The sequence below is a fragment of the Hemibagrus wyckioides genome, linkage group LG06 (genome assembly GCF_019097595.1).
Source record: "Hemibagrus wyckioides isolate EC202008001 linkage group LG06, SWU_Hwy_1.0, whole genome shotgun sequence".
Lineage (NCBI taxonomy): Eukaryota > Metazoa > Chordata > Actinopteri > Siluriformes > Bagridae > Hemibagrus > Hemibagrus wyckioides.
The window spans coordinates 39,646,600-39,665,871 of record NC_080715.1 but is presented as its reverse complement, the minus strand read 5'-3'; the positions used below and the strand labels follow the sequence as shown (position 1 = coordinate 39,665,871).

The 19,272-nt window shown below is 40.2% G+C and overlaps 1 protein-coding gene across 1 annotated transcript in view; it reads left to right on the top strand.

The window, feature by feature from the left end:
• LOC131354889 (prospero homeobox protein 1-like) overlaps positions 1-16,991 on the top strand; it is a 29,968-nt gene extending 12,977 nt beyond the window's left edge. The window contains exons 4-5 of the mRNA XM_058392976.1: positions 2,042-2,236; positions 15,234-16,991. Coding sequence (XP_058248959.1) covers positions 2,042-2,236; positions 15,234-15,419 — 381 coding nt within the window. The 3' untranslated portion in view covers positions 15,420-16,991. The remainder of the gene's footprint in view (positions 1-2,041; positions 2,237-15,233) is intronic.
• Positions 16,992-19,272: the final 2,281 nt, after the last annotated feature.

Sequence of the window (19,272 nt, the reverse complement as noted above, 5' to 3'; positions counted from 1 at the left end):
TCTCTCGTCAGTACTTTCTATGTCTGCGAATCTTTTGTGTGCTCGATTGTCCACATGCCCCCCCCCCACTTTTTTTTGTCTCTCTGTATCTCCACTCCGTCCATCGTCCATCCCTCGGTCACTAGCGTCCTCCATCCTCTCTTTCTTTCTGTCTCTGTTCCGTTCCTCTCTTTTCTCTGAACAATAGTACTGTCTAATCTCCATGTAAAAGCTGCTTCCCCTCCCCAGAGGGCTGCTTGCCCATCGTTTTGTCATCTTTTTTTTTTTCTTTTTCTGAAAGACGGGAGATGAAGGAGAAAAAAATGGGGGAGGATGAGGAGGAGAAAGAGGGAGCCTTTTTTTAAGAAAGGGAGGGGCTAATTAAAGGGGTACGAGGGGCCCGTTTAGCTCTTATCAGCTGTTGTTTGTGAGAAGAGTTTTCTGTTTCTCTCGGTCTCTATCTCTATCTCTCTTTTTTGAAACCCCCCTCCACCCCTTCCTCGTCCTCTGTGGGTTCATTGCCCTGATGAACTGTAACCCACTGCTCTCTTAAACGGTTTAAGGTTGTATTGAATTTGGCAGAGATCATGCCCGCGGGGGGAATGGTAGATGAAGGCAGGCTGTTGATTGGTGAATGGGTTTAAGCTGATGTTTGAACTCCCCGTGGGTCCGATATGCTCTTTTTTATGTTGACTTTATCAGTTTTCTGCTCAATTATCCATCCGGGGCTCTTGCAGCTGAGGGCTGCCCATAACTCATACCCCCCCCCCACAACACCCCCCACCCCCCAACAAACCCCTTACCCCTGTCCAGATTGTCGACTCGTGCAGAGAGAGAGAGAGAGAGAGAGACTTTTCTTTTATTCATGTAAATGATGTTAATGATATTTCTCTGCGTTGACACACGATTGGTGATTATGAAGATTTGATTAACAATTAAACCTAACACTATTTTCCCCAAAGGAATACTCGCTAACAAGAGCGGAATTTCTATAGTGTAGCATCGCGATACGTCCAAAATAAACACACACACACCGTCACATCACTCGTTTATTTACTTCCACATCTTCCTTATAATTTGTTTTTCTATGTGTATAATACTTTAGAAGTGTGTGTGTGTTTATTTATTTATTGTATGTATTTGTTTGCTTAATTATCTGTAATTTATGTATAATGGATAAAAAACGTGGTGTATTACGAGAAAAAAAAAACATTCTCCATTACTTATTTTCTCTAAAATACAGATTTAACCATAAATTAATAAATGAATAAATAAATAAATAAATAAATAAATAAATAAATAAATTCAGGAAAGAAAATAATGGTTATAAACAAACAGGACAGAAAAAAAGAATCAAACCAAAAATGGCAATAAATAAATAAATAACTTCAGGGAAAAAATTATGAAGTTATGAAGAAACAGGAGGGGAAAAAGTTCAAAACAAAAATGACAATAAATAAATAAATAAATAAATAAATAAATAAATAAATAAATAAATAAATAAATAAATAAATTCAGGAAAAATGGTTATGAAGAAACAGGAGGGGAAAAAGTTCAAACCAAAAAGGACAAGAAATAAAAATAAATAAATAAATAAATAAATAAATAAATAAACTAAAAGTAAATGTCAAATTTATTTATTTATTCTTGATGAATAAGGTGGAAAAACTGGTCTGAGATTCAAATAATCACTCTTAGTGACTGTGGTGCACAGAAAAGCATCTCAGAAGTTCATTATTTTATTTCAGTACTGATAAAACACCATGCCATTTTTTTTTTTTTTTAATCTTTATTTCTAAATTTTTCTTCATCACTTCACACATTTAGCTTCCACACTACAATCCTTGACCATTCATTTTCCTCCTCCTTCTTCTCGCTACAGTCGCATACGCAGACGCCGGCAATAAAAAAGCGAATTAATCCGGGAAGCCTTAGCTGCTAATCGTTTTCCTATCCTTCACTCCATCGTTAAAATGGCACTGAAATGGTATTTAATTTCAGGTTATATGTAGCACAGATGTCCGTATCTAATGGACTCTCTCGCTCTGTCCCTGTCTCCCAGTTTAACCGGTGTATCACGTCTCAGCTGATCAAGTGGTTCAGTAATTTTCGGGAGTTCTACTACATCCAGATGGAGAAGTTCGCCAGGCAGGCCATAAACGACGGCGTGACAGGGGCTGAAGAGATCGCCGTCAGCCGAGACTCGGAGCTCTTCAGAGCTCTCAACATGCACTACAACAAGGCCAATGATTTTGAGGTACACACACACACACACACACACAATGAAAAGATGTGCACAAATGTGCTGGGTGTGTGCCTAGCTGGAATCATTTGGACACTGTAAGAATGAATGCCTGCGATTTTAATGTGCCATAGTGATGAGAGAGAGAGAGAGAGAGAGAGAGAGAAAGACAGAGAGAGAGAGTGTCCTGTGTGTCCGGAAGGTTAGTGCAGTCCCCTGGAAGGACCAGGTCTGCTGGCAAAGCACTTCGTCAGAAAACACCTCACACTGGAGTAGAGCAAGGTTATGAGTCCTGCTGCTTCAGAGAGAGAGCGAGAGAGAGAGAGAGAGAGAGAGAGAAATGGCAGGACAAAAAGAGAGAGACATGGGGAAGAGGAGGCAGGGAGGGATGGACTGATGGCAGGGAGAAACAGAGAGAGAGAGAGAGAGAGAGAGAGATACTGGCAAGGAAAATGGGCAGTTGAAAGGAAGTAAAGTGAGAGTGAGAAAGTGAGAGAGAGAGAGAGAGAGAGAGAGAGAGAGAGATTGGGTCACCCCGAGAAAGAGAGAGAGCTAGAGGGAAAATGTGGAGGTGAGGAAAAGGAAGGTGAGTCCAGGATGTGAGAAAAATCATGTGAAAATCTCCTGAATCTTTTGAATGTTTATTTTGACATGTTCAACATTTTCTGCTTTTATTTCGGGGAAAAAACAAAATTCAGGGATAGAAAAAAAATAGAAATAATAGTAGACGTGTTTTTTAACTAATTTGCTAAGAATTGTATTCGGTGTGTACAACAGACAGACAGCAGTAGTGACGTTATATGACATTTATAGTAGATCTTTAAGCCTAGGGAAGCTAGCATGTTTATCGCTAACGTGTTCCTCAGCTGTAAAGAGGGTTTTTAACAATAGGGTTTTCTACAGATTTCACCTCATAAAGTTTTTATTTTTAGAACATTTTGCAGTAAAATCTGCACTGTATTAGCATGAGTTAATGTATGAACCTGAAACAAGCCGAAACTGTGCTAAACTAAAGCTAAACACTTAGCAAGCTAGCTGTCTATGAGCATGAATCACAGAACTGAAATGAGCGACGAACGTTATATATCTAAACGTTTTATATCTACAACCGTACTTCTTGTTTGAAAGGATTAGCTAGCTAGCATACTAGCTAGTGACTAGTGAGCATACTCAGACTAGCGAGCTACGAGTTAGTTTACCTCAGACTAGCTGGCAACAAGCAATTTATTCAGACTAGCTAGCTACAAATAAGCATACAATTTATTCACACCCTCTAACTACAGGTTAGCATACAGTTTACCTCAGGCTTGCTACAAGCTGGAATACAGTTTATCTCTGACTAGCGACAAGCTAGTATAGTTTACCCCAGACTAGCTAGCTACAACTTATCATACAGTTTACCTCAGACTTGCTACTAGCTAGAATACAGTTTACCCCAGACTAACTAGCTACAACTTATACAGTTTACATCTGACTAGCTCCAAGTTAAAATATAGTATACCCAAGATTAGCTCCAAAGATAGAATACGGTTTACCTCAGACGAGATCCAAGATAAAATATAGTTTGCCTTAGACTAGCTACAGGTTATCAAACCATTTACCTCAGACTAGCTACAAGTTAGAATACAGTTTACCTCAAAGTATCTTCAAGCTGGAATATAGTTTACCTCAGACTAGCTACAGGTAATCATACAGTTTACGTCAAACTAGATCCAAGCTAAAATACAGTTTACCTCAGTCTAGCTACAGATTATCATGCAGTTTACCTCAGACTAGCTACAGATTATCATGCAGTTTACCTCAGACTAGCTACAGATTACCATACAGTTTACCTCAGACTAGCTACAGATTATCATACAGTTTACCTCAGACTAGCTACAGGTAATCATACAGTTTACCTCGGACTAGCTACAGATTATCATACAGTTTACCTTAGACTAGCTACAGGTAATCATACAGTTTACCTCAGTCTAGCTACAGATTATCATACATTTTACCTCAGACTAGCTACAGATTATCACACAGTTTACCTCAGACTAGCTACAAGATAGAAAACCGTTTATCTCAGACTAGCTACAAGTTAGAATACAGTTTACCTCAAAGGATCTTCAAGATAGAATATAGTTTACCTCAGACTAGCTACAAGCCAGTATAGTTGACCTCAGACTAGCTAGCTACAAGTTATCATACAGTATACCTCAGACTAGATCCAAGCTAAAATACAGTTTACCTCAGACTAGCTACAGGTAATCATACTGTTTACCTCAAACTAGATCCAAGCTAAAATACAGTTTACCTCAGACTAGCTACAGATTATCATAGAGTTTAACCCAGACTAGCTCCAAGCTAAGATATAGTATACCCCAGACTAGCCCCAAGATAGAATACAGTATACCTCAGACTAGCTAGCTACAAGCTCAAGCTAGCATACAGTTTATGCAAACTAGCTACAGATGGCTGTTCCAGGCTGCAGCTAATGATTTTTTCCCTCTCTCTATCAAACCTCTTCATCTTTTCATCCATCTCAGTTATTCCAAAAGTACAGAAAAACCCCCTCTTTGTATCCCGCTCTCTATTTCCTGCCACTTCCTGTTTCCACCCGAAACGCAGCGGCCCATCCCAGCACGCTGTCGCTACGTCTCACTTATCTTTTCTCACGTAGCCTTTCTGACTGCTATCCGCGTTCGTAAATGCTATAACGCTCACACACACCTTTCATTTACATTTCTACTCCTTTATTTTTGTTTTGTTTTTTCTTCCTCTTGCTCTTTATCTCTCCCCATCTCACCACCTTTCTTCTGCTACTGACCATTTTCCTATTTGAAAGAAAGGAGAGGTTGTTCCTTCTCCACACACACACACACACACACACACACACACACACACAGACACACTTCTCAGGATGCAGGAACTTAAGGTTTCATGCTCGAGATGATTTTCATATATAAATGAGAGATTTGCCTATGGAGAGGAGATGGCTGAATAAGTCTACTGTTGTTTGTGAAGTTTTGCCTGGCCTGCGCGTGTGTGCGCGCACGCACGCCGTGTTTGTGTGTGTGTTGGCGGGAGGTAGACGGCGATGTTTTGCATATTAAGGATTTTCTCAGCAGGTGTCTGATGGATCTAATAGCTGATCAAAACTTTGCACAAGGAAATTATGCCAAGCCATGCAAATCTTTACAAACTAACCCACCTGACCGTACTCTCTGTGTGTGTTCCTGTGTGTGTGTGTGTGTGTGTGTGTGTGATATGATGTAGAGGCAGAAATTGTGCTGGTTGTGAACTTACATGTCCCCAAGATACCCAATCTCCCTACCTGGCTAGATCACCAATTCGAAACACGAGCTTGTGCTGATTCAGCATCGCACACACACACTTACACACACACACACATTTCGTCCTGCTCCATGGACTCAGCTCCACCTTGCGAGTCTCTTTAATGTGTGTATGTATGTGAGTGTGTCCCATTTCTTCCCCCCATCTGTCTCTTTTCTCTGCTTTGACGGTAATCAGCTCTGTCACTGATTTCTTTCTTCGCTCCCTTGAGAAGCCTTTTGTAATTATTGTTTGCTACTTCCCTTGTCCCCTCTCTCTATCTCTCTCTCTCTCTCTCTCTCTTTTTTGCGCCCATCATATTCTTCTGCTCTTTTCGTTCCTTTCATCCTCTTCAAATGCCTTTTTTTCTATCCGTCCGTTCCTCTCTTGAGCCCATTAGGAAGTTTTAATGACATATTTTTCCCCTCACGGCACAGCGAGCACAATCGGCAATTAAAGCATCTTCATTAATTACTTTCCCTCTCTCTCTCTCTCTTTTTCTCTCTCTCTCTCTCTCTCTCTCTCTGTCTCTTTCTTTCTTTTCACTCACTCTCTTTCTGACTACTCGCTCTGTCTTCCTCAGCTCTGCCTCTCTATTGTAGTAAACAATAACACATCACATTTTTGCTCATATCAAATCAAGCCTTTAGGATCTGTTTTATTATTGATGGATCAGATTCCGATTCTCAGAGGAAACCTGGGGTTCACGTCAGACTTTCAGTGATCCTTCGGTCTAATCCACTTCAACTTCTGACTCAGGAATCTTAGGAGAAAAGTCTTAACATCTCTTAAACCAAAAACAGATTTAAATCAGTTCTGGTTGTCATCATGCAGTATTAAAAGTAAAATGGATTTTCTTTTTCCGCCAAGAATTCATTAATAAATTTTATTTAGTAGAGAAAACAACAGGTTGTACTTTTTATCCGTTTCTTTTTACACATAGATTTAACAATGTAGAAGTTTCTTCCAGTTATTGCTTACGTTCAAGTAGTTCTAAAGGGTTATTTATTTATTTATTTATTTATTTCTTTATTTATTTATTTATTTATTTATTTATACATATATTTGTTTAATTTTTAGAAATCCATTTAGTCTTAGAGTCTGTGAAAAAAGTTCTTATTATATTTAAGGATAAGATGATAAATGCCTTATTTATTTATACATTTATTTATATATTTATTTATATATTTATTTTTTATAAATCCATTTAGCCTTATATTCTGTGAAAAAGTTATTATTATTATTTTAATTAATTATTATTATTATTATTATTATTATTATTATTATTATTAAAGGATAAGATGATAAGCCTTATTTATTTATTTATTTATTTATTTAATTAATTCATAAATTTATTGTATTTTTTTTTATAGATCCATTTAGTCTTAGATTCTGTGAAAAAGTTCTTCTTATTATTAAAGGTTAAGATCATAAGCCTTTATTTATTTATTTACAATCTGTTCATGCTTAGTCTTAGTGCTTAGATTCTGCCCCGCTTCTACTTATAGAAAAGAGAAACGATATAAAGATAAGAACGAGTGTGAATGTACAGCTGCACATGTACGGGTTTAAAACTCGGACATTTCTTAGAAGACGTGAGTCACGTGCATGTGAAACGAAAATAGAAACCTATTTCTGAAAAAAAAAGCTTATGTAATGTAATATGATGTACATTGCTTATATGCTTATGATGTAGAATGGGCTTGTGTGTGTGTGTGTGTGTGTGTGTGTGATGCTGATCTAGTACCAGCCTCCACGGTACATCATCACATTTATTAAGACTTACAAGACAAAAAAAACACACTGGGAACCTGTTTCAGCGCTTTTGACACGGCGGAGCTGTACGTGTATGACTGCCGGTCTCCCTGCAGGCTGGAACGTCTTGCCTAACACACTCCAGGTCGTCTTGTCCATGCCAGACAGAAGCACTTAGTGCCAGAGTGCAGTTCTCCCCCGTGGCCCGGGGCAGGTGGGGTTGGATTGGGTTTGAATGAGGTCGTCTGCTTCTTCTCATATTGCCCTCGACACGACGGACCAGATAAGCCATTTAGCAAAGACAAAAGGATCTGATTCAGACGTGTAGCCGCTGACTGTCACTTTTGCATGTTTTTGTGCACTTTAAGTGAAAAAACTGTGTCGGATCTCAGACTCGGGTTTCAGTGTCCCCAAAAAGCGATTTGCAACTTGTTCTTTTAATTGCGCAAACACTTCTTTCTACCTGCCGGTGAAACCTGGCCCTTTAGCCCCGGATCTAGACGTGACCTTGTCAAGGAGTCAAAGTTTGACTAGCGTGCTCTGGAGTGGTTTCCATCTGCGTATGCTTGTGTGTGTGTGTGTGTGTGATGAGTTCACAAGCCATCCCAGACCCTTTCCCTCAGGCTGACATTGAAAGATCTGGTCTTTGCTTTTAATCTGAATTGATCTAAAGTGGCCTCAATCACTGCTAAAGACCACTATCCTGACACTGGTCTGAGAGAAAACACACACACACACACACACACACACACACACCCTCCTTCCTTCTTCCTCCTCTCTTTTCTTGACTTCTTCTTTGTCCTCTCTGTAACTCTCCGTCCCTTCCTCCATCCTTCTCTCTCTCCCTCCCTCCCTCCTCTTGTCCTCCCTTTCCACCTGCTCCTCTCTCCATCTTGAATATTGAGATGCAAAGGAACAGCTTGTCACATTCAACATGCTCAAAAAAAAAAAAAGGACCTCCCCCCCCACCACCACCACCCCACCAAAACCTCAACGGTGCAGGTTCCATGCCAAGGAGATTGGCACACACTTGGCAGGGCGAGAGCGCCAATGGCCTTGTCTCAAGTCCTCCCACGTCCCCTTTTTCCACCCAAATAGATCGCGCCAAGATGGTGGCCATCAGTGCTGGCTGGATGCGTCGCTCCCGTCCCCCCCCGCGGCGCGCCCCTCGGCTCTATCCTCGGCCCGCTGTTAATCTGCTGCATCCTCTCTAACCTTGCGACGGCGGGCGAATATACGAACTTGGAAGTAGAAGATATTTTGTATAACACCACACAGCGACTTAAAAGGACGATTCTTGAAACATAAGGAGATGTTTCTTTAACATTTGAAGGGGTCTCCGCTTACCCAGTAACTTTAAGTAGCTCTACGTTTAACATCGTGCTTGTTCAAGAAAGGGAAAAGAAAAAGATTCCTGGCTTCAGGAAGTTTTTTGTAGTGTAAGAGATGTTCAGGACATGCCTTAATCAATCAACTTGAAACTAGTAACAGTGTTGATTATTTAATTTCTTGCATAATACACATACACACACAGTAATTATGGAAAGTTACGAAAGTAATTGATTTGCAAAGCTGTCAAAGTCAAACCATGGTTTTATTTTTTGTCATTCCCTCCTTCTCTCATCGTCCTCCAGTCCTCACATGCTCCAGATGTCTCAGCTCCCACCCTTTGGAAACACACACCCACATCCCCTCCCAACACACTTTCACCCCTCACTCTACACCATTATACACACACTTGCGACGGTTTGACTCCAGGGACCTGATTTGTGACCCCGCTTTGCTCCGTGTGCCCCGAATCAAACACAATCTGGGCGCCATGTGGAGGACGTTAGAAAACAACTCATCTGAGCCCAGGACTCATCTGTAATGCAGATTACATCACAATCTGCTCACGACACCGCTAGCGTGCAGAGGTTAGAACAGCTATTCATGTGTGTTTACGTTAGCGGAGACAAGATATCCAGCAGGCAGGTGGCACGAGAACATACGTCTTTGGCAAGATGTCGTCTCAGGTGTTCCGATGATATCGAGCGGATATTTACATTAATTTGCTTAGCTTGCATTACAGGGGCATTAACATGGCTAAACTCCGAGTAGTCTTTACTGGGAGTTTCATTGTAGAAATGGATTTCGTTGTCTGCGGGATTTGGATTTTAATTAATTAATGACTTTTTTTAGATAAATATTTTTAATGAATCAGCCTTTAAAGAGCCCCAAGCCACCGAGGCATGATGGACTCCAAAAGACCTCTGTGGTATTTGGCACCAAGACATCAGATTTTTTAAGTCCTGTAAGTTGGACTTCCATGGATCAGACTTGTTTGTGCAGGATGCAGGTTTGTGCACAGACACTTGATCAGGTGGAGGTCGGGTCAACACTTCCTCAGGTTCCTCAAACAGAATTCTGTTGCTTTAAAGGTCTATAACAAAGTTTAAGCAGGTGGTATGTGTCAGTAAGTAGTACATCCACATGACGGAAAAGAAAGCATGATTCATCAAACCAGGCCACCTTCTTCCATTGCTTCATGGTCCAGTTCTGATACCCTTGTGTAGACACTTTTGGAGGTGATCAGGTGTCAGATTTGGTATTCTGACCACTCTTGAGTTGCGTGTGTTTTTATGTCAGAGCCAGCGGTCACTTTTCTAGTAATTAATGTTACAGTAGCTCTTCTGTGGAATTGGACCAACAAACATCTATGAGTCTTGGGTGTATATGACTCTGTCACTGGTTGGACCCAAATGGAATGATCCAAAACCCAACTGGAAGGAGCCAAGACCCAAATGGAAGGAGCCAAGACCCAAGTGGAAGGACACAGGACCCAACTGGATGGAACCAGTTGTCCTTCCTTGGAGCAACTTTGGTAGGCACTAACCACCGCATCTCAGGAACAATCCACAGGACCTGCTGTTTTGGAGATGCTCTGATGCTCCCAGTGACAACCATCACAGCTCTTCTTTCAACACATCAACTCCAAGAACCCTTTGTCCACTTGCTGCCGAATACATAAATCCCACCCTCTGACAAGTGCCACCACAATGAGATAATCAGCATTATTCCCTTCACCTGTCAGTGGTTTTAATGTTATTATGGCTGATATAACGGTGTATACAATTCAAGGTAAATCAGAGCATTGCAAGACTTAGATAGACATTTGATACTCCTTTATCTACTTTTGACCTTGTCCTTGGAGGATTAATGGAAACATCACACACACATACACACACCTTGAGAAACGGAGCGATGACGTGGCTTGGATGTCCTTTCACTGGCTCTTAAGAGTAAAAAAACAAGTGTGTGGCAAGGCCATGCTAGAATGTCCAACTCAGCTGCAATGTTTGCCTATCAGGGCAAATCTCCCACTGGACTCTTCAAGGCTGCATGGTTTGGGAGCCTTGGTTTCAGGGAAAATGTTTATCAGGAGAGAGAGAGAGAGAGAGACTGGGACTGAGAGTGTTTGGATGTTGTGACACAAAGAGGCTTATCGAGGCCCGTCCTCCATGGCTATCGATTTGCCGCTGATAGGAACGCGAGTGACCAAACACAGTTTGCTTTTAGGGCATCGTTGAGAAACAGAAAGGGGGTGGAAGTGTTTTTTCAGCTTCCGACGACCGATCCAGATAAAAAACCCCCCACAAAAAACGAGTGGTTTAGTCACTATAAGGATGAAAGCACACCCTCATCCAGGAGAGCGTACCTGGGCAGTTCCCAGCTCATCTCCAGTGGTCAGGTTGACATGAGAATTTTTCCGTTTCGCGTTCCCAGGCCGCTGGTTAGGGATTAACCAGGAGCGCTCGGAGCATGTGGGGTCCGTGAATCCTTCAAGGCCATCGCTGCCTTTATCTCTCAGGGTCAGCTTTTGTTTGGCCAGCGCAGAACAAATAAAAACATGCTCCCAAATGAAATAAGACCGTGTCAAAGAACTAAACCCCCTCCCTCCACTCCTCTCCTCTAACTCCCCCTCCCCTCCTCTCTCGCTCTCTCTTTACCGCCATAAATCCGAGTGAAAGTTTCACTTAGCTACGTATAATTTAGCGCAACCCCATCGCGAGTCAGCCTTTTCACATTTTTCTCCACTTTGAGCGAAAGTTAGCTTGACAGCTTGTTGTGCGTAAGAACGGCAGATTTAAAGCCGTGGCTCGGGCAGGACAATTGTTCCATTGGCTAATCAAAAGGCGAGGAAACCTGAAGCCGTCTGTCCCATCTGAGAAACATAACTCTCACATCTCATAAAGCTTTCTGTCAGCAGAGCGAAGGGGAGGACAGAGGAAGACTGTTTTCCGTGCGAGATCTCCTCGTTCGGTTCTGTCCGGGAAAAAAAAATCAATCAATGAAACCTCCTTTAAAGTCAGCGCCTGTTTTACTCCAAGGTTTTAATCTTAATAAGCCTTTACAGCAGCTATTAGTCCGGCGCTACACCTGCTTGAGGATTCTAAGATTTATCAGTGTGTGTGTGTGTGTGTGTGTGTATGAGTGTGTGTGAATATCACAGTTGTGCCTTATGCTGTCATCATAACCATATGACTCTTAAGAGCTGTTTATGTGCTACTTCAGAGGAGACTTGACAGGTGTTAATCTGAAATGCAACCAACACCATCACACCCACACCCCCCCTTACACACACACACACACACACCCTCTCACACGCACACACATACCCTTCTATATGCCTTTCAATATTTAAAACATCCTTATATCGGAGGTCTATTCTCAATTCTGATTGGTGTAGATTCATTTTCTATAACAGTGGCATTGACAGTTATGGTTGCTATAGCAACAACCTAACAACTCACTGGCATGTAACGGATGCTCCACACGCTAACAATTATAAACAGGAAAAAAAATATGCTGTTGGTTAAGAAATAATATCAATTATAATATTTATAAATGTTATTATTTTCTCTGTATTTATAGTATTTCTGGTTTAGAGATATTTCTTAATGAAGGAGTCTCCGGTGTTGCTAGGAATTTTCCAGTTTTCTTGTTGCTGGAATTTTCCCGGTTTCAAAACAAGCCGTGTTTTGTTATTATTTTTGTTTGTTTGTTTGTTTGTTTGTGTTTTATAAAGATAAGATAAAGGAAAGTGAATGAAAAAGTGTTCGTAGTTGCTGTAGTGTAAGCGAATGAACTTCACGTTAAATGCAACTAGAAACGGATAAAAAGTACGCTCTATTGCGCGTTTAATTAATGAAAGATTGTGAGCGTGTGGTGGAGGAACAAAAACCCTTTAGACTTTGTTGTTTTTGAAAATATTCAATGTCGAGCTGGTAACATTAACTGAAACAACACTGATTATTTTCCCATAACAGAATGCCCCCAGTCTCTTATTATTATTATTGTAATTATTATTATTAATAATCAGATATACAGTATACAGTTAATGCGTGAGTTTCTCTCTAGCGTAGCCTCAGCGGTCATAAAGTTCCCCAATTCAGGCCTGAATGATTTTTATTATTATTTTTTTTTATAGATCTTTACAAATCTATCTATCTTTATTTCAGAAATGAATGAAAGAGTGTAAAAATAAGTGTGTGTTCGTTGCCAAGTACAAATGTCCTCTTTACCCTTTACACGCCTGGGGACAAAAATCCCGCAGCGAATAAGGCAATCAGTAGGAAGACAAAACTGGAGAATACACACACACACACACACATTAGTGACAACTGCATGATATATAGATGTATACAGCTTCCCAAAAGAGGCTGGGAAAAAAATGGTGCTTAGGACAAGAACAAGCTACTCGCTTCTCCTTTTCTTTTTTTTCCCTTTTTTTCTCCCTCTTTTCCCTCCTCCCTCGGTCTATCTTCATCTCTGTCTTTCTCACCTTTCATTCCATCACTCTATCCTTCCCCCTCAGGTTTCATCCCCAACCGGCTGCACCTTTCTCACACACACACACACACACACACACACACACACACACACACATATGCTTTCTACCTCTGCCTACTTCCAACCCCCTCTCTCTCTCTCTCTCCCTCCCTCTCCTTCTCTCTGTCAAGAGGATCTAAAATACCGGTACCCTTTTCTCCTTGACATTGGCGTCTCCCCGCAGTCAGCATTTCGCCGTCCTTTCGTAGCAAAAGCATCAGGAGAAATTCCGTACAGGAGTATTCTTAGCAATGCGCCACTCTGCTCAGCTCCAGCTCCTGCAGCCAAACTTACACTGATCACCGCTTTCATTTCTCTAGAAGTGTTTAAGTGTGTAACTTGGAGACAGCACACACACACACACACACACACACACACATTGAGAATTTTTATTCTTCACAGTGTATATAGCAATGCTTATTACAGAACAATGCTATGTGCCCACACACACACACACACACAGAAGTCCGTTCCTCACCCGGGGTGGGTTGTGAGGCAGTGCTCTGCCAAGAAGTACTGCAAGATAGCAATGGTGTGTGTGTGTGTGTATGTGTGTGTGTGTACATTGCCACTAACCTTGGTGTGTCCTAACACTGTTGATGAGTGTCTGCAGGGCACAGGAGGAGTGCAGTTTTGGTCCCACACACACACACACACACATGCAAAAGCTGTAGTCACATTTACACATAGCCCTTAAGAGAGTAGAAGACCTGATAGTAGTGTGTGTGTGTGTGTGTGTGTGTGATAGAAAGAGAGAGAATAAATGATCTCAAACTTTCCTGCATTGTCCATGTGAGTAAATCTGTCAGAACTCACAAGCTTTCTGTTTTGCTAACGACGCCTACTGCATCAGAGTGAAATCCGAGCCTCGTCTTTGTAATTAACCCTCACTTCTGAGGTAAATGTTGACATTCCTGACCACTCGGTCGACACATTTCGCTCGACCCCGTGCCTTCACATCGTCCCTATCGAAAGCCTCACCAGCTGTGCGCTAGCTAGCTCCGTGATTAGCCGTTAAGAACACTTTCCACTTCTTAAGAAACTCATTTCTTGCTCATGTGGAGAGAAGTGAACCACGGCTATTTCGCTTTTGAGAGGGATATGAGAGTTGCACCGGCGATCTGCGGTGTCTTAAATACATGACAGGGAACAGATTAGCGAGCGGGCTACTCCCTAGCCAACTTCTGCTTTTGGGGCTTCTTCTGCTTTTCCCTTTCTTACCTTGTTACGTTTCACACACACAGATTCAAATATCGCCTGACAGTTAGTTCACCTCTTATTTATGAGCGTGTCACGCACACACACACACACACCTGTCCTATATTCACTTCCTCCTTCAGTGTTTGGTGTGTGTGTGTGTGTGTGTGTGTGTTACTTAAGCTGTACAAATACTGGGAAGTTCCACAAGACAGTGTGTCCAGAAAGCTGTTTTTTAGGAAGTGAGAGCAAGACAATGTGATGTGTAATGCCACATATCATTGTGTTTCCTCAAGCCTGTCAAGCCTGGAGTGGATGATAAGGTGTGTGTGTGTGTGTGTGTTTAAGCATTAAGTCTATACCAGTAAGGTGTATTATAGTATATATATATATATATATTTATAGTTCAGGAAGACCTGAGGTATCTGACACCAAGACGTTAGCTGCAGATCCTTTAAATCCTGGACTTGTTTGTCCAGCACATCCCTCAATCCCATGAGATCTACTGAATTTTCGAGGTCAGCACTCTCCACTGCCATTAGGGAACGTTTAGCAATGTTTAGTTAGCCTCAGAATTCCCGTATGTGGAATATCCTGGACAAACAAGTCTGACCCATGGAGGTTCCACCTCACAAATTCTTGGTGCCCAGATACCACAGCATACCTTCAGAAGGTCTTCATCATGATTTATTTCATTTTATACAATTGAGGGTTAAGGGCCTTGCTCAGGGGCCCAGCTTGGTGGACCAGGGATTAGAACTCACAACCTTCCAATGCCTTACCCACTAAGCTACCACTCATTCTCTGTGTCGCTATAAAAAGACAGCAGTGCCTTGTCTTGATGCTGAATCTTTCTCTCTCGTTCTTCCAACAGGTTCCTGATCGCTTCCTGGAGGTGGCTCAGATAACGCTGCGCGAGTTCTTCAACGCCATCGTGGCCGGGAAAGACGTGGACCCGTCCTGGAAGAAGGCCATCTATAAAGTGATCTGCAAGCTGGACTCAGAAGTTCCAGAGATCTTCAAATCTCCCAACTGTCTTCAGGAGCTCCTACACGAGTAACACCCCCTCTGACCCGGCCCGCCCCCGAAAAACCTCCTCCGACTATACTCAGTCATTTCAATTGAGTTTTTTTTTTTTTTCTTTTGAGTTTTAATATTTTTTCCAGTTCTTGTTTTTTGAATGTAAGGCATATGAAGTAGCATTCCTGAGCTTTTTTTTTTTTTTGGCTTCTTCCTTTCTTCCTTCCTTCCTTTCTTTCTTTCTTTATTTCTTTTTTTCCTTGGGGTGATCTAGTTAAAATTTTGAGCTTTCTTGTCATTTATATGACATATTCTTTTTTCTGTGTTTCCTATTTGGAGGGACTTTGATCCCGCTAGGGCCCCTTTGACTTTTTGCCTGCCCGCTCTGGAATTCTGGGTAAATCCTCATGAAATCCCGATACTGAAGCCAAACCACTCAGTGAACTGGTATGAGTGACGTCGTGGGCTTTGTGTTCGAACTGAAGTTTTGAAGTGTGTATTTCTCTGGAGAAGTGGGCATTGCATTTATAGGGTGTATAGAATTATTATTATTATTATTATTTCTATTATTATTATTATTGTTATTTTATTACTGTTGGTGTTCTTGTCGTCGTTGTTGTTGTTCCTGCTTGGGTAAGACTGGCACTTGGAGGTTTTTCTTTCTATCTTTTATTCTTTCCTTTCTTTTCTTTTCCTTTTTTTTTTTGTTTTTTTTTTTCCCTTTTGTTTCATGATAAGATTGCAAGAAAATAAATTATTATTCCAAAATGTAAATCTCTAACTATATGCAAAACTATATTACAGACTTTACATTAGAATAGCATTTCATTCAAGTCCTCGACCTGGATTTTGGTTTATATGGGTCCAAGAGATTTGCCATTTGGGCTGTCTTTGATTGACAGCCCAATGCACCAATCACAACATTTGCAAGGGCATCAAAACCCCGCCCATTTTCTAAACGATTATTATTTGCTACACAGCCTGTTTGTTTCTTTTTTCTCTGGTTTGAACAGAAAACACATTTTTAATGTATAATGCAGCCTTCTGAAGCCCACACACACACACATGGTCCTGCATACTCAGATGTGTGTGTATGTGTGTGTGTGTGTGAGGTACTTGCTCAGTGTCTCTTGACCAAGGAGGTTCAGGATTTTAATTCGGTCGCTGTGCATCTCAAGAACAGACATCTAAACGCCCTTCAACATCTCATTCCAGAGGTATCATTCGAAACCTTCGAGGACGTATGTGTGCATGTGTGTGTGTGAGCACTACTTTTTTTTTTTTTTTTTCCGCGCGCGTGATTTTTTATTTTTGCTGTGTGGTAATTAGCTCAGTATTTTTATGGTGTTTCTTGAATTGTTCTGAAATGAAAAGGCAACCATGTTTGAAGAGGACACGTTACAACACAAATTCAATCCTTGCATACGATCGAGTTTTTTTTTTTTGTTTTAGTTTTTCTCTCTCTCTTTCTCTCTCTCTCTCTCTCTCTCTCTCTCTCTCTCTCTCTCGCTCGCTCTCGCTCTCTCCCTGGATGTTACGATTTGAAAGTTTGTACTGTATGGATATGAATTTTAAAAAATAAAAAAATGCACTTACCTGTTGTTCAGTGAAAGCAATGACATTGGATTTTATTTAATAAAGATTGAAAATATACTTGAAACGAAGATTATTTTTACTTTTGCGTTTTTTTTTTGCGCTGCCTTTCTTATAGTAGCTGTAGACTGTATACACGATTTAAACAATAAATAAATAAAGAAAGAAAGAAAGAAAGAAGTAGGATAAATCCAAAACTACAAAAGAGCAAAACGTAACAAGAAGAGCGCAACAAATTCAGGGGGCGGGTCCTTATTGAACATCACCTCCTAATTGGATGAAACATCTGACTACCACGAGGCAAGAAAAATTTTCAGTACCTTTAGTTAGATTAGTAATAATTATAATAATATCTAAAATAAACACATTTGAATGAAAAATGAACATGAATAGACACTCACCATTATAAATAAATGAATACATAAATATCCTCCAGCTGTCTGTTTTCCACACCGCAGCCAATCAGCAACAACTATACACTAAGGACCGCCCCTGTTTTTTTTTTTTTTTTTTCCTGGTTTGATTCTGAAGAAAAAAAAAACCCTCAAGCCTCATTCCCCCCCCCCCTTTGTTAGAATTCTCGAACCTGTTGCACGCTCTCACACTGCAGTGGCCTGAAGGCAAGGTAACAAGTTGCGACAGGAAACTGTGTGCCAGATATTTGTATAAATATCCTAGGCTTGGAAAAGCAGTATGCTTTAGAGTAGCGGCATCTGTGTTCACATTTCAGCTAGCTTTTCTCCAAATTTTAGATGCAGGGTGGAAGGTTAATAGCTATGGTGGAGTTCAGGATGGATTGTGGTACTAGCTAGCATGATAATAAAGGTTTAGTGGCTAAGAAGTTTGTGGTTTGGGTTCAAAATGTCAATTTTAAGTTTACATTTTGAACTTTTCTTCATAGAAAGTTGTATAAAAGCACAGAACCTTAACTCAGAAACTTCGAAATCTAAGTATATTGAAGTATTGTAGATATTTACTGGTTTATCAATCCATTTTGTCATTTTCTTACAAATCTGTTGCTAGGAAGTTGATCGATTGTGTTCACAACGTAGTCTAAAGTTCTTAGATTCCAAAAATGTTGGCTCGGGTTGTTGTAATACTTTAATCTTTCACATTAAAGTATGAAAACACAAGCACAAAACTTCAACACCTAGTCAGCCAGTGCATTGGGTTTGAGAAAATTGTTGTGGCTCCTTTATTACCTTTTTAAGTTCCTAGCTAGCTAACCCTAAGTTTTTAAACTTTTTAACTCTTAACTCTCAAAAAATCATGAATAGCTAGGTAATCCATGCAGAAGTAATTATTATTTGGTTTGTATTTCCTTTTTTTTTTTTTTTTTTTTTAAACAAATCTGTTGCTAGGAAGTTAATCGTTTGTGTTCACAGCATAGCCTAAATTTGTTAGATTTCCAAAATGTTTGCATCAGATTGTATTAGGTCTTTAATCTTTCACTTTAAAGCAAAATGTCAACACCTGGCTAGCTAGTGTACAGGGTTTGAGAAATGTGCTGTGGTTCCTTTATTACGTTTTTAGATAAGTTCCTAGCTAGCTAACTCTCTGTTATGTGTCTTTTTATCTCATACTATTTGAGCTAGTTTTACTTTTAAAAATGATTTTCAGGTAATTCATGCAAAAGTAATCATTACTTGCTTTGTATTTCCATCTTTTTACAAATCTGTTGCTAGAAAGTTGATCGATTGTGTTCACAACATAGCCGAAAGTTGTTTTAAGACTTTAATCTTTCAAATTAAAGTATGAAAACACAAGCACAAAACTTTAACACCTAGCTAGCTAGTGCATTGGGTTTCAGAAATTTGTTGTGGTTCCTTTATTACTTTTTTTTAGATAAGTTCCTAGCTAGCTAACCCTAACTTTTTAACTCTAAACTTTTAACTTTTTACACTAAAAATCAGAAATAGCCATGTAATCCATGCAGAAGTAATCATTACTTGGATTGTATTACCATTTTTTATAAATCTGTTGCTAGGAAGTTGATCATTTGGTAGCCTAAAGTTGTTAGATTTCCAAAATGTTGGCTCAGGTTGTATTGAGACAATATTCTTTTACATTAAAGCATGAAAACACAAAGCAACAAAATGTCAACACCTAGCTAGCTAGTGCCTAAGTTTTGGGAAATTTGCTGTGGTTCCTTTTTTACCTTTTTTTTTTTTTTTTAAATAAGTTCCTAGCTTGCTAACTCTGTCATGCAGAAGTAATTATTACTTCTTTTTTTATTTTTTATTTCTTTCCTTTCTTTTTTTTTTTTTTGTACAAATCTGTTGCTAGGAAGTTGATCGTTT